The sequence below is a fragment of the Megascapheus bottae genome, chromosome 20, assembly GCF_031878675.1.
Source record: "Megascapheus bottae isolate mThoBot1 chromosome 20, mThoBot2.hap1, whole genome shotgun sequence".
NCBI lineage: Eukaryota > Metazoa > Chordata > Mammalia > Rodentia > Geomyidae > Megascapheus > Megascapheus bottae.
In genome coordinates this window covers 20607076-20629469 of record NC_143528.1, presented here as the reverse complement: position 1 = coordinate 20629469, position 22394 = coordinate 20607076, and the positions used below count along the sequence as shown (strand labels likewise).

The following is a 22394-nucleotide window of genomic DNA, read 5'->3' as shown; positions in this document are numbered from 1 at the left end:
TAGGAAGAAAATTCAGGTCCAAAGTAAAGGGTTAAATTGCCCCCCCCCCACACACACTCACATTCCTTAGTATTATGGTTTGAACTGAGGGACTTGTGTTTTGCTAAGCAGGCATTCTACCACTTGAGCTATGTTCACAGCCCTTTATTTCTTTGGGCTTTTTTTTTTTAAGATAAAGTCTCATGTTTTTACCCAGATTGGCCTTGGGCCCCAATCAGCCTATGCATGTTTTTGGCATATCTAGCATTACAACACAAGCCACCATGTCCAGTTTATTGATTGACATAAGAGGGTCTCCCTAACATTTTTGCTTGGTTGGTCTTGAACCACCATCATCAATAGTTGATATTATAGGCATGAGGCCCTATACCAGCTGTTTTCGTAGCCAAGTTGCACTTTCATTGGAAACTGCTGTGGTCATGGAAGTCCACTTGAGGCACTTCTGATAAAAACATCTGGAAATGCTGTGGGTTGTCCATTTCCTGCTCAGGTAAAGAGATCCTGTTACTCTTCAACTGCAGGTGGTGGTGGGACTTCCAGTGGGAAGCATGTTCTTACATTTCATACTAGTTTGGAATACTGTGTCTTCTGGAATGATATTTGTAGCTCCCATTTCCCTGGAGTACAATGACTTGAAGTGAAAGCTGATGTCCTGTCTTCCTATATGTCTTTGCTCCCTAGCAGAGCTGCGGGGAATTTAGTCATGCAGGGCTGCAGCTTTCTTGCTGGGATAGAATGGTTCAAGGACAGCCCAGGAAATATGGGGGTGTCATTTCTTGTACCAATGAACTTTTCTGCCTATGGACTTGAGGAATCACTTCTGTCAAGAGAGAATCTATATACATGGCTACCCCAGACAAGGAGTCCTATAGAAAAGATTTCAAATTGCTATTTTGGCTACCTGATGATCTCTTTCAAAAGATACTCTGTTAACCAGATAATGGTGGCTAATGCCTGTAACTGTTGCTACTCAGGAGGCTGTGATCTGAGGATCATGGTTCCAAGCCAGCCCAGGCAAGAAAGTCCATAAGACTCATATCTTTAATTAAGCACCAAAAAGCTGGAAGTGGAGAGGTAGCTCAAGGAGTAGTGTTAGCCCTGAGCAAAAATGCGTAGGGACAAAAATGCCTAGGGTCCTGAGTTCAAACCCCAGGACCAGCACACAAGAAATGTTTTCATAACATAATTTCATTCTTTGTCTTTTTATTTTAAAGCTCATCACTGTAGAAAATATTTAAAATATAAAGAAGTGTTAAATCACCTACAATCTTGCCACCCTAGAGATGAGCACAACTCTTTTGGTATATTTTCTTTAGCTTTTCTTTTAAAGAGCAGATTTAAAATGACTAATGACTCAAAATCAGCCTTTTCTTCAAGAAGTCCTGGTTTCATATGGAAGGAAGTGATATTTTAGAGACAACATTTATCAGGAATTCTAATGGATAAATAATTGTGTCTAAATCTTTTCAATGGAAAGAGCTAGAAAATAGAAAATCTCATCAGCAAAGTCTTAGGGATGTGTACCTTTCACATTTGAGAAAGCCAGTTCTACTGGCTATAAAATACTTAACGCTCACTTTCATTCTACTGTTATTTCAAACATGTTAGCCCATTTTTCTGCATTGTGTTTAAAAGATCTTTTCAAGGATACATTAACATTTTTTTAAAAAACATGCAGATTAAATAAATAGTCTTAAGGATAGTTCGTTGCCATGAAAGAAATTAAGTCAATATTTAAAATATTTCAAGAAAGAAAATTCCAAGTCTTTATTTGGTTATTTGAAATAGGATAGGGAAGGAAGGAAAAGAAGATGAGGAGTGGGAGTAGGGAGAGGGAAATGGGCACCAAGACATGAGAAAGGGTATCAATGTTTGCAAAGTAATGCACCTTTATCTGGTGAATATAATGTAACCCTTCTATTAATTACAATAAAAATATATGGAAAAATAAGAAAATTCCAAGCCTAAATAACTTGTTTTGTTAGTACTATCAAATATTCTGGACTAAATTTAAATTTTAATGGACAATAGAATAAAGAGGCAGAATCTCTAATCCATTTGCTCAGATCAGCAAATATTTGATTCCAAATAAAGCTTGAGAATGGAAAAAAATAAAAAAAAATAAAAGATCTTTTCATTGTGAACCGGTTTCTCTTTTTGCTTGAGTATTCAAATAATTTTTCTTAAATGCTATGTATGTTGCTTTTGTATTTTTTCAATATATAGTGTAAAGTATTGCTTTCCTTTTACTTTCAGCAAACGTTTCCTTGCTTTCTTGAGTTCCTAGCTCTTCCTCTGTCACTAATCCTCAAATACTTTTGAGGATCATGTTTTCTGGATAGATTAGGAAATAAAACAGTCTATAGTGTTAATAGTTTAACTGAATTGGAGCTGACCACTCTAGCGAACAATCTATTGATGCCAGGACATTATGTATTATGAACTTACACATCCATCAGGTAAAATTTGATGTGAAAAAGGCATGGAACACTTGGGATGTGAATATGTATATTTATCTACCAAAACTGCAGGTTCACAATGATTTCCTAAGGCACATCAGCTCCTATCCCAATAGATACAATCCAGAGGTAAATGACTGCAAGTTTCCAAGAATCAACGTGACTACAATAACATTAGAGGTCAGTGATCTCCTAAAAGGAACGTGTGCTGTCTGGGCCATCTGTCTCCTCTTGTGAATACTTTATGTGGCAAAATTAATTTGCAACACAATAGCATGAGAATGTGTATCACAACAATTCTGTGTGCATGAAAACAAGTGCAAAGGAATTCTCCTCCACATCTGTAGATCCAGGGCTTATGGTAGACACACATACTCAACAGTCATCAGTAAGCATGGATGATGATCTTGCTTGACTTCTGAGAATCTTGACTTTGAGATCTAAATTAGTTAATACCCCACTGAAGATTGTGATCTGTGCCCAGAACTAAAGTCTCTCTCCCTCCAATCTGGAAGAACACCACAATGTCTTTGTGTAGATTGTACCTGTTTAAAGCACCATTTTATATTACTTTTATAAACTGTGTCATCTTCTATTTGAGTGTTGTGTGTTATTAGTATATATGACTCTAATTTCTGGATGATATTGCCACCTCTGTCAAATAGGCACTTTCCTTACAAAACTATATTTCAACCATCAAACTTGTGTTCTAATTTATCTTACCTCTATATACATTATTGGGCTAAGGATAACCATGACCTAGCAGAGAACAATCCTTGTTCTTCCTCACTTTGAAAATAATTCTACACAAATTATTGCAATAGGTAGAAACTTTTGTAATGAGTAGAAAGCTAACACTGACATAGATAGCATGCTATAGGATGAAATTGCCAGAGAATTCATGAAGTTTAGTTTATAAATTTGATATGTATTCATTCACATTAGAGATTTGCAGAAACTCAGTGTTCAAACTACTGCACATATTTTTTCCAGTGCTAAAAGGAACACTTGAAAAGCAACCTAAATATACACAAATACACATGCACATGCACACACATATACCTGCACACTAGCTATTCATCAAAATAGGTTTAATATTGTTCTATTCCTGTTGGATCCCTACTGTCTTATGTTAGATATAGTTTCTTGTTTCTTCAGTATTAGTCATTTTTTGAATCTTCTAATCTCTCTAATTTTACTTTTTATTTCCAAGTTTTATTGCCCTTCCCCTTTTATTTCTCCTAAGACATTATCTCTTGTGATTATTGATTCTTATTTTCCATATGGTGCAGACTTCATTTCTGAAATCATATTTTGTATCTCTCAGTCTTTCTTGGGTTCAAGTTTTCTGAGTTCTTATTTGATTTATGTTGTTCTTGCCTATCATGTACAGCATTTTTTAAATGCATGTTACCTCATCCTGAAATAAAAAGTTTTCTGAGCAGGTCTGCCTGGCATGCTTTCAGTGTCTGTAGGATTTTGTTTTTGTTCTCTGTGTTTCCTTTTTAAGTGTTGTCTTAGGATAGCATTTGACTTTAAATACTTTGTAAATTCTTATTCAAAATTAACTTCTAAATTTACAGATACGGTTTCGGAAAATAATTCTGCTTTTAAAAAGTCTTGTTGGAACCATCGCAAACCATTAAATTTGTTTCTAAAACCTTGGGCTTTCCTAGCAGAGATTTACAATAGAACAAAACCTAGATACATAAGGCCATATAGAATGACTCTAAATGAAAGGACCTCCAGGATACAGAAACAAAAGCCATGCAAGGAGTGATTGTTGTCCTTAATGTACTATGTTATTTCTCATCTCTTTTGCTGTTCCTTGGTTATCTCATGTTGTTACAGCATTTCACCTGGTTATCTGATATATTGTATATATGCGTATTTGGTTATTTGAAGTCAGATAGGGAAGGGAGGAAAACAAGATGAGGGGTAAGGGTGGGAGAGGGAAATGGGGAGCAAGACATGAGAAACGGTAACAATGTATGTGAAGTAATGCATCCTCTATCTGGTGAATATAATGTAACCTGTCTATTAATTACAATAAAAATACATGAACAAAAAGAAAGTTTTGTTGGCCGGGAGTTTGGCCTAGTGGTTAAAGTGCTTGCCTAGCATGCATGAAGACCCGGGTTCGAATCCTCGGTACCAGGACTGGCAAAAAAAAAAAAAAAAAAGAAAGTCTTGTTGGAATGCATGGCTTGAACTCAGGGCCTCATACTTTGTCAGCCTGCTTGCTCATGGCTGGCATTCTACCAGTAGAGCAAGGACTTTAGCCTAGCTTATTATGGAGAGTCTATAATAAAACTTTTCTACCAGAAACAGCTTCAAATCTTGAACCTCCTGAGGAGCTAAAGTTTGCAGGCATGAGCTACAGTCACCTGACTCGGTCCTTTTTCTCACTCTATTGCTGTATTTTGATTTGCCTCTTAATACATTCCTCACTTTGGGTCCTTGTGCTAATATTGAGCTGTAGCTGTTCATTTTCAAGGGTTTAATAGGCAAACCATCCCAGCCATTACTTTATTCTGGGTCTTTGCGCTTACTTTCTATTGGATTGGTCGACAGTCCCCTCAATTCCAGTTGTCTTCAAATTCACCCTTCCTTCTTCCCAGTGAACACACACTGGCTGTTCTGAGGTTCCAGGCTGATCAAATTCCCTGTGGCTTTTCCTCCTTCGTCCTCTATATACACTGATTCAACGCACACCTTATGACTAGGCAGTTTGTCCTGAGTCACAAAAGCTCCCCTGGGATTCCTGGAGATAGTTTGTCATCTAGTTTTGATGCAAAGTTGTCTATACATTGTTAATTTTTCTGTCCAATGATTTTTTTTTATGTATGATTTGGAAAGCTTTAAAACCCTTTTCTGCTTCTGTCACCTTCACAGAATCTTGGCAAACTATATTTTAAGAAAATGTTTAAATGAGCATTTGGGCTCTCTCCCATGCCTCGCACGCCTCTTGGTTTGTGGCCAGTGGCTCTTCCTCTTGAGCTCAGACCTCCACTTCTGGCTGTATTGTCTCAAAGCTAATTCACATACCACCACCTCTTTTACACTTCCATTTCCTATGGCAAACTAACTCTAGCCATACTCTAGTCAACCACTTAGTACACCATGTACAGCACATGACATTTTTCCAGCAGAGCTTATGACATTGCTCCATAATGAATTCATGTATGATACATGGAATAACGAAGAACCTCTGTCCTGACATCCCTCTTATTTGTCAAAACAGGCTGATCTCCCAGAAATCCTTTTGCTCCTTTAGTTAAAAGGTAACAATGTTTTCCTTGTCTCATTTTCCCGACTGCCCCCCTCAGCTTCCCCTATCCCCTCTTTCTCTGCCAGTCGTTTCCCTGCACTGTGGGGGGAGAGGGGCTGCTCTGAGTCCTGTGTCCTTGGATGTAGAGTAGAAAAGTCAGCTCTGCTCCTCTGGCTAACACGGACTCGAGATCAGACTTTCCCAACCAGCAGAGAGGCACAGGAGCCAAGAGAGGTCCAAAACAGACATCCTCATCCTTCCTGCTGCTGAAAGGAATTGAAAGCAAACCAGCACTGGGTGGGGGTAAGGGAAGCAGTGAGATGGTGATGGGGATTCTTCCCTTTCTCCATATGCTAAGTGGGGTGTTTAAGACTCTGGGATCCTTTCCATTGTTTCTTCTAAGGCAGAGGGAAAATGACAGTCCAAGCTTGTACTGTGGTCTTGTTGAAAAGCTGAATTAAATATGTTGAAGATAGGGCTAATTTATCATTGCTTCCTTTCTCGCTGTTGTTCCACTTCCTTGTACATGACTAATGAGGGGGCCTGCTGAAATGTTGGAAAAGAAACCCTTGCCCTGTGGATTCTGTGTCATACAGCTTGTCATTACTCAAATCCTGCTACTTTCTGCAAAAGTTTCTACATCTGGTTTTTCCAATCCCTGGCTACAGTGAGGAATCTCTGTCTCGATTCAGATTGTCTTCCATTCAGAGCAGCCTAGCCATTTTACTTGGTTTATTCATTCGATCATTGACTCAACAATTACCAACTATTTTATTCTTTACTGTTAAGCTAATATAGAAAAGACAGATTTATGCATATTAAGTGAACAGATGTATACATTGTGCAATGTTTACATTAGGTTAAACCCATTTCTTGCCTTAAGTATTTATTATTTCTTCTCTTTTTCATTTTTATTTTTACTTATATTTTTATTCGTTGGTTTTGTGTCAGTTCTGGGACAAATTCAGGGCCTAGGTACTAGCCTAGAGCTTCTTTTGCTCGAGGATAGCAATCTACCACTTGGGCCACAGCTCCACGCTTTCCTGGTGATTCATTGGAGACAAGAGTCTCACACACTTTCCCTCCCGGGCTGGCTTTGAACCACAATCCTCAGATATCAGCCTCCTGAGTAGCTAGGATCACAGGCCTGAGCCACCAATACCTGGCCTATTTGTCATTTTTTAATGGCGAAACTCACATCCTTTCCTCTAACTTTTAGAAGTACATATTGTTATCCACAATCACCTAGCTGTGCAATCGCACACCAGAACTTCTTCCCCCTATTTAACATTGATCAACCCCTACCTCCAGGCTCTGGTAACCTTTGTTCTACTCTCAACGTGGGAATTGTCAACTATTTTGTGACCATCTGAAATCAGCTTTCTAAGTGCTGGGAAGAAACTTCCCCCAAATGAATTAACATGATTCTATCATTCTGTTTAGCTTGCAGCCTAGTTGGGGAAAACAAATTATAATCAAGTGTGATTTGCATTGTAATGAACAGAATAATAATAATAAAAGAATATAAAAAATACAAGAGATCACAGAAAATCCAGGGCATGAAAGAGGAAAAGGAAAGAAGGAATATCCAGGACCTAAAGCCAATGCAAGAGAGTTGGGAATGGCCCATCTTGGGAATTCACCTCTGAAATTTGATATGGGAGTTGTCGTGAGAAATCAAACCACAGAAAATGGACTAGGGGCACAATTTGAAATTTAATTTTGAAGGAATTATAGAGGCAAGGATTTTTTTCCTAAGCAAGCAACATAATCATCTTTGCTTTTGCAGGAGGTTAGACAGGCAAGGTGGGGCTGCCACACAGCTATCACACATCAGATAGCCAAGAGTAAGAATGGAAGGATGAAGCAGACAGAACTCCGTTGAGACACAGTGATTGAGTTTCCTGGCCTCCCTCCCCATAGTAAGAGCTGATGCTTTCTTAACTGCGTTGCTCTTGCTTTCCCTAAAGTTCTCTCCATGTATTTCACTTAGCAACCAGAACATTTAGTCCCACAGAAAATGAAAATTCATTTCTACTCAAACACAGAAGAATGCAGCGACTGAAGTGTGACTTCTGAGGACAGTAACCATATGCCTTTCCATCTGTGCATCTCAGAACATAGCCCAGTACCTGGTAGGAAGGAAGGACTCAATAACCCACTGACAAGCTAAATTGACTCAAGTAGCAATTGGAAGGATGTATTCATTTCCTCTAGCTGCTGTGACAAAGTGCCACAAGCTGGGTAGCTTGACACAATGAAAAGTTATTCTCCCACAGTTGTAAGAGGCCAGAAGTCTGAAATTACCGTGTTAGAAAGTCCAGTGAAGACTCCTTCCTTTCTTTAACTTCTAAGTAGAGCAGAAGGGCTTTAGGGTGGACCCTAATCCAGAATAATCACCCCAACTCGATCACACATGCAGCATTTCTATTTTCAAACACACTCACATTCACAAGTACTGCATATTCAGATACAGAGCCTAGACATATTTGGGGGAAGGGACACGGTTTGACCCAAAATGAAGGGTGTAACCTGTGCCATTATTTTGTTTCTACCACTGTGAATCCCTTCTGATTCCTTCTCTCTTTCGTAAATTGTATATGCATCTGTCCTTCTGGTGTGTGATAGACCACAGCATGCCAACGTTCTCCCAGAACTTGATATGATAAGGCCAGAAGTCAGATCAATAAAACACTTCTGTGGCAAATGAACAACTTCTTTGACAGGGACTTTTCAAAGGTTTAAGTACTCCTACTTGCTTAATAGGTAAAGAGACTAGAGGATTGGGGATGAAGGCCCGCCCAAATGTAAATGTCCACGAGCCTCCTAGACTCCATGTCAGTCCATGCCTGCCTGGACATGTTAGCACTGCGTTATCCTCACTACAGGGGAAACAGTGACTAGAGAATGGTGTGTGCGGCTGTCCCAGTGATGTGGAGAAGGAGGAGGACTGGAGTTCAGGGAAGCCTGGACAGACAGCAAGACATCAGGTCTCCAAGGCAAAACAAAACAAAGCAAAAAAACAAAAACAAAAGCAAGTGTGTGTGTGGGGGGGGTAGTGGTGCTTAGCAAACAGATGCCTGCGGAGCAAGCATGAGATGGCAAGATCTTGAGTACAGTCTCCATTGTCACAAATGAGATTTTGCAAGGGCATAAAATGTATCATGTTTTGTCAAAGGGTTAAGCAAATAAGTGTGATGGAGGGAAAAATGTTGTTTTATGGACTTGAGTTTTATTTGCAATGGCTTCTAAAAAACAGTGAATAAAAGAGCTGAAGGAAGGGCTCGCCTCTAGAGTGCCCTGCTAGAAAATGTGAGTTCAAACCTCAGTACCACCTCCAAAAAAGAAAAAAAAATGGGGAGAGGAGTGAAGCAGAGAGACAGATAAAAAAGAGAGGAAAATGTAGCAAAATGTAAGTAGGTTGCATTTTATTTGTTCAAAAAAAGAACAGATTCATGCCAGGCCTGGTATACCACGCTGGAATTACTAAATTAGAACAATGAGAAATCACTGAAGACTTCCGGGCAATTTTAGGAAGTCCCTTAGAGGAGGGGAGGATGAGCTTGGACCATCATACTTTATAGGGGAATAAGATGGGAAGTCATTGCAAAAGAAAACAAACTCTTCACTTTTACCTGGGGTTCTGGGGAGAAAGGCAATGTGGAAGCTATTACTGGGTCCTCTGTAGAGACCATGAGGTTTCTCTGGGCTTTCCCAGAGTGCATTTGAGTGGCAAAGTTGGATGGTGTTTAGATTCTGGTTGTCCCAGGGGTCATGGTTGAAATGGGACCACCAATACAGGCCCAGTTAGAAGAGGTGATTCCTTTGGATAGCGTAGTATGTACATGTTCCAGTGGTATGAACTGTTTCCCATAATAACATTAGTGTCCACCTTCTATAGGAGATATTTCACTCTGAATTTATGGGATGATTATTTAAGAGTTACATACCAGAGTGGGGGTATGAAGAGAAAATGACCAAGGTGCACTGTATTCATAAATTGATATGTTGAGTTGAAATCCCTTTGTGCAGCCACTTAAAGATAATAAAATAAATAAATGAGTTGTGTGTAAATAATATTTCAAATGTCTACAGTGATTTGGATCCTTAGAAAAACAATAAAAACACAAACTCAAATTTCTAATTAGGATCTTTAAAAGAAGTAAATGCTCTGTTCAATGGGACTTTACCATTTATCTAAAAACTAACGCTGTTTCTATAAGTAATGCTGAGAGAGCTAGATTCCTATGAAAAATACTGAAGTTATTTCCCTTCCTTATACCACACACAAAAGCTAACTCAAAATGGACGTCAATGTGAGAGTTAAAGCTGACATACTCTTAGAAGAATTAGAGAAGGTGGCTGGGAAAAATAGCTTTGTATATCACTTGCCTAGCCTGGGTAAGGCCTTGTCCTGATTATCTAAGTTGGAAACACTTATGGTCTTGGATTCAAGAAAGCTTTCTTAGATACAAAAAACACAACTGGGGCTGGAGATATGGCTTAGTTAGTAAAGCATTAGCCAGTGAACAAAAGCATTACGTATGGAGTTCAAGTCCTAGTTTCAGAAGAAAAACACAACTGATCAAAATTGGACTTCATCCTAAAATTAAAAACTTTCTCCTGGCTTTGAATGGATACATTCGAGAACCTAGGGAAGCTCATGTTAGGCTTCATCAGCAGAGTAAGGTATTTAGCTTGAAAAGTTACTCTTAATTAATCCATGTCTAATAAAGTAGGAAGGACTGAGTAGAAGATGGGCAGGCACATGGAGGATGGTACAATACTCTAGATGAGAGATAATGGTGAGTTATGACTCACAGCAGTAGATAACAGAAAGAAGTAGATGGATTTGAGAGTGATTCCAACTTACTTTATGATTTTATTATTTGAATTAGTTAATTGGGAGGGAATTATACTTAATGAAAGTAAATAAGCATAGTGAAAAATTTATAGCTAAAAAATTAAAAACTTTGTTCTATAAAGAATGCCTTTAAAGAAGTTAAGAAAAAATGGAAAATTGATATGTATACAAAAATGTGAAGTGTTATAGCTCAATAATAAAAATGACAAGCCAATTAAAATGGGCAAAGAATTCCAATAGACATTTCTCCAACAAAGGTGTGCAAGAAAAGAAAAAAAGCCTTGTTTAACACAATTGATCACTACAGAAGTACAAATAAATCACAGTAAGATACCATTTCACACTCCTTAGGATGGCTAATGTTCAAGAAAAGCAGATAACAATGGGTGCTGGCAAGGATGGAGAGAAATTGGAATCATTATACATAACTGGTAAGAATTGGAATCATTATACATTACTGGTAAGAATGCAAACTGTGTGCACTAACTTGGAAAATAGTTTTGCTCTTCCTCAAATATTTAACATTAAGTTGTCTCTCAGTAATTCCACTCCTAATACATTCCCAAGAGAAATAAAAACACATGTGTGTATAAATGCTCATATTTATACTCTACAAAGAAACAAAATATTCATTGATAGATAAAATGTAGTATTTCTATACAATGGAATGTTATTCATAAATAAAGGGAATGAAGGAAGGATTCATTCATTTTCCTAAGTGAAATAAGCCATTCACAAAGTGCATACTGTTATTATTCCATTTAATATCCAGGATAAACAAATCTAAGACAAAGTAATTTAATGGCTGTCTAGAGGGTGGTATGGGAGTGGTTGCATGCACTAATGGGTAAGGAGTTTGGGATGATAAAAATGTTCTAGAAGTGATTGTGGAAGGTAACTATGAATATACAAAAAGGCATTGGATTAAAATTGGATAATAAATTAAATTGTACAGTATTTGAATTGAGTCCCAATGATACTGCATTTTTGATGTCAGTATGCCTAAATGCTGAAAACACAATCTCCTTCCTTTATTCCTTCCTTCCTCCCCTCCTTCCTTCCATCTAATTTACAAGCCCAGGGCAGAATATTCATAATCCCAAATTAAGAAATAATTATAATGTTAATTGGGTAATAACAAAGGCTAGCAAGCCAAAAGTGAAAAAAGTCATTTAACTTGAAGAACTAGATAGAGAAAGTGAGTGAGACAGAAAGAGAGAGAGAATAAAGTTTGAACACAAGTTTTCTAATGACATTTATTCTTTTTTATCAAATACATACTAATGGGATAATTATCACTGTGCTCGGTGCTATTTTATGACTCCAAAGCAACATATTTTCTGTAGTATATTCCTGAGACAAGGGTTCATGTTTTATTATCAATTTGCCAAAACACCCTTTTTCTATTCTTCTAGCAAATAGTATCTGACTTTTGTCTATTCGAAATTGTTTAAAAAAACAAAATGCAATTAACATTTATTTTTGATTTCTTAATATTTACAGAAATGTAAAACAATTGGTTAAAAAGTCATAAAATATGTGTGTCTTGAACATCTCCATTTGTCTGATAGCATTGTTGGTGAACCACTAGGTAAAAGATGCAGAGAACCAAGTTGGCCTTTCTTGGTTCCTCTGTTCATCAATGGGACTAACATCCACTTTGGTTTCAGAGCCCTGGAGCTCAACTCAACTGGTATTAGGAGCTGAAGTCAGTCTTGTGGGCACTGGAGAAACTGGCTGGTTTTGAAATAGTTCTCAGGGGATTTAGGCATTCCAGGACCAAATCAGAGCCCAGTGGTTCTTAGAACAAACCCAAACTTTGAACCAGTGTCACTCTAAAGTGTTGTCTGAAGACTTTGATCAGATAGTCTGAACCTGCAACCTGGGAAGTGAGTCAGATGGTGGCTAAAAGACCAGAAAGTTTGCAAAGTCCTCTGACAAAACTCAGAGCTGTTATAAACTCCCAGAACCCTTTAAAAGACAGGGCTTTAAAATTCAGAAGTTTTCTAAGCTAGAAAGAATTCTCTAAGTCTATTCTAGTCTAGGCTTGGGTTTTGAGAACTTAATTGGATTACATTCTGGAGATGAAGCATGTATGCAGGAAAAATAGTCCTTCATCTCATCACTAAGAATCATTCCTTTCATTTTCTCCTTGAAAGGCCCACCTAATTCTCTTTCTCCTGGAACAAACAGTAACATAGTAAAATAACCCAAGGCAAAAGGTGTTGTCTGTACATATTCCTAGCAGAATCTACTTCTATGGAATTCAAAACACATTTAGACAAAGTGGCATTTTCCTGGGAAAAGTACACAACTTTAAAATTTTAAAAGCAATGCTTAGTAAACAAGCCATTAAAATGAATGCTTTGTCTTAGGCAAAGCATTTGGTTACTTTTTTAAAATTTGGAGTCTGAATTTTATTTATTATCTACCAATGTTTATGATTGCTTTGTTATCTTATTCTGATTCAGTTATTTACTTATTGCTTATGGAAAATTATACTTTGTCAAAAAGATACTTGAAATTTGATTATGTAACTTGAAAATTTTAGGATGGGTAAAAGGAAAATGGAAGAATAGCACAAGGAAGTAAAATGCAGAGTGTGTATATGTTTGTTCTGTCCTCAATTTGATGATCCACTTTTAATTTAATTGCTTGGATATTTTCTTAGAGATCCTTTCCCTCACAAGGAAGGAAGTGGGCTCTACAGATTTCAACAGAACCCCATCTTTTGTGTAGAAAGAAAACTTTGAACAATAGATGTCTATTCCAACAACTCATGCCAATGTTCTGAAAGTACTAATTTGCTTTCAGACACACAACAAAGGCCGATTTGCCTCCTTTCCACTTGATTCAGTGGCTTTCTGGAGCTTTAAAAACACATTACATAAATCCTTAGACATCTTTTGTAAAGGTGAATTCAGCGTTTTTTTTAAAGCAATGATCCTTTGCTCTAGTGATTCAAATCAAGGAGACAGCTCTCAGACTTCCTGAGTCAGGGTGAGTGCTGATATTCTCATTTGTTCCTTCAAGGTAAACACCAAGTAAGGGCTTCCTTATCCTGATGAGTCTCTTGGGACTCTTGACACTAAGTCTTGCTTGCATTTGGTACAAACTGATTTAGAATGCAATAATGGGACTCATACAAATGTTTCAAGACTTAGGAGACAATGATGTCCTGGTTAACCCATGATAAAAGGAAAATGTCATTAAGTTAAAAAGGTTTAGAATGCACATAAACCTATTAAACCTCATTAGCTTAGCAACACTGTGAATTGATCAAGTGGCTAACTGGAACCACAGCTCTCTGTTACTATTCAGCATTGCAAGATGGTCTCAGGAAAAGACACAATTTAAAATTTAAAGTCTGACATCTACTGAATGTGTATTATGTCTATATTATGGTAAAGTTAAAAAAAAAAAGCCAACCCAGAAAATCAAATGACTGTGTGTATGCGTGCGTGTGCGTGCATGTGCTCATGCACAAACATTCGTGTGCCTGATGGTTCACATCTATAAGCCCAGCTACTCAGAAGGTAGTTATTGAAAGGATCATGTTTTGAGGTCAGTCTAGGGAAGCAGTTTAAGACCCCATTTCAACAAACAAACTTCAAATGACGGTTCATATACCTGTCATCCCAGCTATATGAGAAGCATAGATAGGATACAGAAGACTGGAGTTATGACTCAAGTGGTAGAATGTTTGAGTTCAAACCTTAGTATTACAGAGAGAGAGAGAGAGAGAGAGAGAGAGAGAGAGAGAGAGAGAGAGAGAGAGAGAGAGAGAGAGAAGAGAACAGTTGCCCCTTATTTTGCAAGCACTTCCACAGCCAACTTAAGAACTAAGTAAAAACCAAAATGTATCTTAGGCCAGTGGCTCTTCTAAGAAATTCTTAAAAAAACTTGGTCTATCTAGGATGGCACTCAGACTTCCCTGCCATCTTGACGTTTTCCTAACCAAATAGCCTCTCCTTTCCTTATCCCCACCATTTTCTATGGAATTCTGTCACTCGAAAAAAATCCTTTTGTAGCTGTTAAACAAGCATTACTTTAAGATTGCTGGTACATCAAACTTAAGCTTAATGTATTACCATGTTCTAAGCAATGAGCTCAGATTTCTGTTTTCAAGCACGTCTTCTCATTTGGTAAGACATTCATCCTTCTCTCAACCTGCATTGACATGTCAAGTGTTCCTGTGGTCTGAATTAGAGAAAGCAGCCACACAGGTAGGTGGGTGAGCAGGCAATCCATCACTCCATCACCATCACTCCATCAGAGTTCCGTGCCTGCCATTCATAGGGCTTCATAGCATGACAGATCATAATGACACCTCCAAGAAATCCAGACCCATGGCTAGCTTTTTTGGTCTTTGAGACAAGAGAAATTATTGTGCACGTAGACTCTGGTGGAAGCCTCACGTCTTTCACCTTGTTCGATGAGTACTATAATCTTTCGTGATTTTTTTTGGTTGTTGGTGGTTGCTTGCTGCTCTCTGCTAGGACATGTTGTTTCAGTAATTCTGTATAAGATGAAAAACTCTACAAGCTGGATCAGAAATGGATAGCAGCTACTGTTTTCATGTGTATCTCCTATTTGTGTAGCGTGAAGGGGACAGTACAGGATTACAGCCAAAGATTCCAAGGATGACTCTTGGGTATGGACAGAATCTGAACAAGGGCCAATCTTGTTCAAGAAAGAGAGAGTGGAAGGCCAGAGGCTGATATCCTCTCCAAGTTTGGCTACACCAGGGGCAAGCCTGTACTTCATCCACAGTAAGTGAATGCTTAAAGGAATGGGGAAAATTATATACAGCCCAAGAAATGAAAAATCTCAGATTTCTTGCTTCTAGGAGATAGAGTCTGTTTTCCTCTCTAAATATGCAGGAGGCTGGGCATTGGTGCCTCATGCCTGTAATCTTAGCTGCTTAAGAAGCTGGGATGTGAGGATTGTGGTTCAAAGCCAGCCAGGATAGACACATCCAAAAGGCTCGTAATTCTCTAATTTACTAGCAAAAGTCTGGAAGTAGAGGTAGGTACTATCCAAGTAGTAGAGCACCAACCTTGAGAGCAAATGAGTATAAGTTCAAGCCCCAGTACCTACACACACATACACACATACACACACGTACAAACATAAAGACGTAGGAACAGCAAATGACGAATTTACAACTGACATGACCCTGATGGTGTTAAGGAAGCTATTACTCACACAGAATATGGTTTCCCTTTGAGGCACACTTTGCTGATAGAGTTTCGAGATAAGCAGTGTGATAAGTTATGCAAACAAGAAGACCATCAAGGCCAGCAGCGCACAACTGCTCAGCTGGAGAGATGTTGCCGAGTTAGCCTGGCCCTTCAACATGCATGCCACCCTAGACCAGGACCCATTGTTGGGCAGTGGAGTGATGCCTGTCACATTGCACATGATATTGTAGACATCCACAGATCTGATTGGAGCAGCCCTGAAGCTCGATTTGAAATCTGAAAAGAAAGGGAAAACAAATTAGGTGACTTAGCTGAAGCTGTGCCGAGAGGGTCTGGATCACAATGTAGAGGAATTTCACTCCAGCTGAAGACAACTTTGACACTGGAAAGTCAGCTTGTTCAATGGTGAGGGCAAGTTAATGTAAATGTGGAAGAAAAGAGTCTCTGTAAAGCTAGAGGTTGTGAAAGGAAATAGCTGTCTCTGGCTGTATCTTGAGATTAAACTCTTTAGAAGACAAGTGTACAAGTAAACCTGGTGTGCCTGAGTTCTCTTTGTGACAACAGAACTTTCCAGAAGGCCACTTGAAGCTGTTCCACTTCTGTAATGCCCTGGACTGCCGACATGATCACGGAAGCCTATTTTTGTATGCTCCTCCTTCAACAGTATTCTTATCTAGCATCACGCTAATAGGTAGAATGTTAAGTCCTGCTATAGACCCACAGTAACTCAATTTCTCCAATGAAAAGGGATTAGACAAATGAAGAGAGGAAAGGGGGATGCAGTCATAAAATTCAATGCATATTCTACAAAAATTTATGAAAATTGAGGAAAAAGGTAGAATTAGAGGGATGGGAAAGAAGGATGAAAGGGGTGGCACTGACAAAGATTCATTCTATTTATATACTACTTCCCTAAATGGCAACTCCTTTGTACAACTTATTACATAAAGAAGAACGTTTCTCTGTCTTCTGGTCACACTGAGGCTATAGGTTACAATGGAACATGAAGCTATATACTTTTCTGGATGCTGAAAAGCTCACTAGCAATGACAATGACTCTTTAAATACATTTGGAAAATCAATTACACATTTCTGGGGAGCCCTCAGGGACAGGTAAAATAGTGTAACCATAAGGAAAATGGAGTCAGGGATTCCAGGGAAGCCGTGAGAGAGCTAATGGAGACCAACATGTAGCTGTACCAACCCGAAGCAGTAATTCAGGAGCTGAGTTGTATAGGGCTGGAAATTCACAGCCTATTGAAAAGGTGACTCTCAAAGCTAGCTGGAGGGATGGGATGTTTATTGAGTTCTGTCCCTTCCCCATGGTTAGGTATATAAGGTACTGACTACAAAGTGCTTGTCCACTTAAATAACGAGCATACAAATGTAATAATACAGTATCTTTGCTTTTACATTAATGGAGGTTTGTACTTTTAGTACATCAAGACTGTAAAGGAACTAGGAAGTTAGGGGGCTGAAAAGTCAAGTTTTAGAATATAAACTTGTAGATTTCTTTTCAAGTGTGGTCTCTCTTGCCCACAATCCTAGCTACTTGGAAGGCAGAGATAGGGAGAGTTGTAGTACGAGGCCCACGTGGGCAAGAAGTTAGTGAGCACTCTTTTCACTCAATAGCTGGGTGTGCTAGCTACTCTGTCATCTCAGCTATGTTGGAAGCATAAAGAGGAAGGCTACAGGCCAGGCCATCCTGGGTAAAAACTCAAAATCCTATCTGAAAAATGACAACAGCAAAAAAAATTGCTGAATTTGTGGTGTGGCTCAAGTGGCAGAGTACCTTCCCAGAAAATAAGAGGCCCTAAGGTGCTAAGAAAGAAAGAAAGAAAAGGATGGAGAGAGAAAGAAGAAAGTTTTGCTAAAATGATTGCATATGCTTTATTTAGAAGCATGCAACAGTAACACATATTCTAAAGTGCCAACACCAAATTTATGGTCCTGAAATTGCAAATATTGAAGCAAGGTATATTTGCTTCAAAACCACCACACATAATCCTAGCTACTTTAGGAGGCTGAGATCTGAGGATGGCAGTTTAAAGCCAGCCAAGGCTTAAAGGTCCGTGATACTCTTATCTCCAATTAACCACCAGAAAAGTGGAAATGGCACTGTGGCTCAAGTGGTAGAGTGAACTGAAGAGCTCAGGGACAGTTTTCAGGTTCAGAGTTCAAGCCCCATGACCCCCCAAAAAACCTACTATAAACATCCAGAGCTAATTGTTAAGTGATAAGTTTTTCTCACTTAGGAGAATTCAGTGTAAGCTAGGTTCAGTGTAAAAATCTCTACAGGAGCCACGTGCTGCTGGCTCATGATTAAAATCCTAGCTACTAAGGAAACTGAGATCAGGCTAGCCAAGCCAGAAAAGTCCCAGAGACTCTATCTCCAATTAATTGGTAAAAGGCCAAAAAAAGAGGTATGGCCCAAGTGGTAGAAAACCAGCCTTGAATGAAAAAGTTAAAGGACAGTGTCCAGGCCCTGAGTGCAAGCCCTAGTACTAATACATAAAAGAGAAGGTGGTGGGGGTAGGAAGATGAAGATAAATCTGAGGGGCTGGGATTTGCCCTAGTGGTAGAGTGCTTGCCTTGCATGGACAAAGACCTGGGTTCCATTCCTTGTTACCACATACATAGAAAAAGCAAGAAGTGGTGCTGTGGCTCAATTGGTAGAGTCCTAGCTTTGAGAAAGCCCAAAGACAGTGCTCAGGCCCTGAGTTCAAGACCCAGAACTGGCAAAAAAAGATAAATCTATGAGAAGTCCATGGAAAGTTTGTCCCAGGGATATGGGAACAACTCCTCTTGCCTCTGACTTGCCATGAGTCCTGGTTGTGACAACCTCTCTTCCCACCACATGTGGCTATGTCTTTGTCATTCATGTGTGTGGGTGGAAAGGCATGCAAAGTGCCCTTTCCCAACCTTTAACAACAAAACAAAACAAACAAAACACACTTTGTAAACACTGGAAACAATTGAGATCAAGCACTTCTGACAAAAATGTTGGAGAGGATTGTTGTTGTTTTGCTTTGAAAGTACAAAATCAAATCCTGGGTCCATGAGTACAAAGGAGAATTGGCTGGTCTTTTCCATCTAGTTCATGGCTTTCTCTTCTGCAGGAATACTAGCTTGGACCCAATGTAAAAATGATCTAGGCTAGAAGTAAATCTTTCCAGAAAATTCTTTAGTTTAATTTGGGAAGATCTTCAAAAGCTCACTAGCTCAAGATGACATTGTTGAATCTGGATTGAAAGTTCCAGTTATTTCCATGGGCTTAAATTCTTTTGAATATTAAAAGTGATTTCCCAGGGTGGGGAAGTAACTCATGAGTATTGCATAGGATGTATAAGACACTGGGTTCAATCCCCTAAATGTACAGATAAATACATAAACAAAGAGCTAGGTAGATGGTAAATGATCAATTTATAAATGATAGATAGATTACAGATAGATACTTTCCTAAGGAAAGAAGGTTGGCTATCTTGGACTGCTTTCTGAGTGAAGCTCGCCAGCTCATGACATCTCACCAAATTGCACTTCAGCTGTCTTATCTGGAATGCAGAGTTCTCTGGGGCAAGATTAGGTTGTTCAAATTAGAAACTGGGATTAACTAGAGAGGCTATCTGCAGAATGACTTCTCTTTCCCTTTGCTGGCCCAGGCTTACTGACTTCGAAGACTGGTATCTGGGCAGGCGCATGATGCTCAGCTTTCTCCCTAAGCAAGCTCAGACAATTAATCAGGAAGGAAGCACCTTTATCTCCAAGTGCAGCTAGATGGCTATTAAAGTCCTCGCTCTTAAATTTTCTTCAGAGTAAACAGTCAGTGTGCAAAGCTGTTTAATCTTTCATGAGAATTGGAGCCAGGAACGTGATGGTTTGTGGGAGGCTCTCAAGGCTGCATCTGGCTGGAAGCATTTTGCAATTAGCCCAGTCCATTTTCATCAGGGGTTGTCTTTCAGTCTGTAAAAGACCGAGGGCTTTTAGTTTTAAAGGAGCAGATGATGGAGCCCTCTGTTAATGGGAAAAATCTCCCCACTGAATTTAACTTTTAAGTTAATGCCACTTAGGGCACTCTGTTTAAAAGTTTTGGTGTGGGGTTAGAGTTGATTTGGCTAAGACTGCTGCTTGCATATACTCCTTAGCAGACAATTGCTCTGCTCTGCGTTCACGATCTTACCTCCCACTGCTGGTGAAGAAGGGGGATTTGGGGAACACACACACACACACGCACGCATGCACGCACGCACGCACGCACGCACGCACATACACACACACCTGAAGATTGTTTTCTACTGAAAAAACCACAAGCCCCAGAATACCTTCTACCTAATCTATAGACAACTGTAAAGCTCCACTCCTAATTTCTCTAGCTTTGGAACCCTGTACCCTGACCTGGGCCTCGTGACATTCAGCAGCCAATGTCAACACACTTAGATGTCCTCTGCATGAGGCCTGTGGCCTGAAATCAGTTCGTGCTTCTGCTTCTCACTGTGGGATCTGAGAATTTGCTTTCCATATGGTAGGCGATTTGGACCAATGTATTCTCCAAGCTCACTCCCAGAGGCATCCACGGAGCTTCCAGTAAGAGAAACCTATGCATGGTCCCTCACAGCTATTTTATGGCGAAGAAAGTGAGCCTAGGCCAAGCTCACTCCCAGAGGCATCCACGGAGCTTCCAGTAAGAGAAACCTATGCATGGTCCCTCACAGCTATTTTATGGCGAAGAAAGTGAGCGTAGGCAGACCAAAGGAGATGAGTAAGCTGACATATCTTTGGTCTGACTGCACTGGAGAGAAGAGTGAAACTTACAGGTGGGGTGTCCAATCTATCATCTAAAGAGCATGGACATCCTTTTGGGCTGAAATGTTTTGATCAACATCCAGAAAAAGAAAGGCATGTGGAATACAGATAGCAGGGTGATTATATTAATAAAGAAAGGGTGGGGAGCGGGAAGAAAGCAGTTGAACTAGTCAAAAGATGGTTGCTGGTTATTGGATATTCTTTTCTTGTTGCCGTTCTTTTCTTTCCTTTTTCTTTTCTTTTAGAAAGAACATGATGTTCAGTAGAATGTTTATTAGAATATTCAGGAAAACTTTCCAACGTGTGAATTTATAATGGCCTATCAATATATCATATGACCAAATAGGCCCTTTCCGTTTCCCTTTCTTCCAGCCCCTTGGAATATAATCATATCACAGAAGGCTTGGTAAATTTGCTTTCATACAAGACTTTCCTTAGTATGTCTGGCTTGTTCTCAAAGTCAATATCAAGGTCATTTCTGAGTGGGGGCCCATGAACACACACCCTGGCTTCTGGTTGGGCCTTAAACTGAACGACCCCCACAGGGATGCATATCCTAGACAGAGAGAAACTCTGCAAGAGTCAGACACTGGGAAGCAATCCCATCAACTTTGGAAGTCACAGCTGTCAGCAACCTGGTGTCCAATAAGCCTTTCTGGACATCAGATAGCTGTGAAATAATGTTTTGATGGATTAAGTAAAAAATGAATCACAGACATGTGGATTCCATTTTCTGCACTGCACTTAGGATTTAAAATTTACAAGGAAAAGTATTTGGTCACAATTGCCAAACCCAAGAAGCATTTGAAAGGAAGCCAACCAAAGATGCTTCGTGAAAAGGAGCTGGACTTGCTCAGCTTGGCTCATAAAGAGGGTCTATAAAGAAACCGCTTCAGCCTATACTTGCTCTATGAGCTGCGATTACAGATACTTGCTTGGAACACCAAGTGTATTCAATCATTTGCTTGCCTACCCGGTCCAAAGGCCAGGAAGATGCCTCTCATGTCCATGAGCTCATTGTCATATCCATGCCATCCGTGCTGCCAGCCTTCTCGCTTGCCAGTACTGTTCATCCAAAATGGAAGCATCTCCCGATTCTGAAATCAAGAAGTGCAATGACTTTCTACTACATCTCAATGATTGTGACGAGTAAACATTTGATCCATTGTGAGCCTCACTCGTATCTGAACTCTGCTGGATCCCTTCCTATTCTAGGTAGTTCTGACCTTTGGGGGCAGCCTACTAACTTGCTATAGATCTTTAGTCAATAAGCTGGGCACTGGCGGCTCATGTCTGACTCTGAGATCTGCGAATGGTGGTTCGAAACCACCTACAGCAGACAAATCCGAGAGACTCAACTCTAATTAACCAGCAAAAATCAAGACATAGAGGTGTAGTTCAAGTGGCAGAACATTTAGCCTTTAGTGGAAAAACAAAGAAATGGTGCCCAGGCCCTGAGTTCAAGCCCCAAGACTGGCACACTGAGAAGAATTGTATCTTGTAACTGGTTTCAGAACTACTAAATACATCATGTTAGAGAGAGAAGAGATATTAAAACTGTTATCCATGGTACAATAAAAAAATGAATTTATCTTTGTCCCAAGATTCAAACACACAGTTCCTAAAACCTTTGGAATTTCCTGAATAATCAAATCTTTCGTCATTCATCAACCTGGTCATTTCACACCAGGTTTTTATGCTAATGAGATATCACTGAGTTACAGTACTAGCACAGCTTCAAAATGGGTGCAGGTCACCAGAGGACAAAAATTTGAAATTAGCAGGCTAGAACTTTA

The 22394-nt window shown here is 39.4% G+C and overlaps 1 protein-coding gene across 1 annotated transcript in view; it reads right to left on the bottom strand.

The window, feature by feature from the left end:
• Positions 1–14505: 14505 nt before the first annotated feature.
• The window catches only part of Enpp6 (ectonucleotide pyrophosphatase/phosphodiesterase 6), an 81716-nt gene continuing 73827 nt past the window's right edge, over positions 14506–22394 (bottom strand). Inside the window, exons 7-8 of the mRNA XM_090353774.1 lie at positions 21572–21695; positions 14506–16074 (exon numbers count right to left, since the gene is read on the bottom strand). Coding sequence (XP_090209900.1) covers positions 15869–16074; positions 21572–21695 — 330 coding nt within the window. The 3' untranslated portion in view covers positions 14506–15868. The remainder of the gene's footprint in view (positions 16075–21571; positions 21696–22394) is intronic.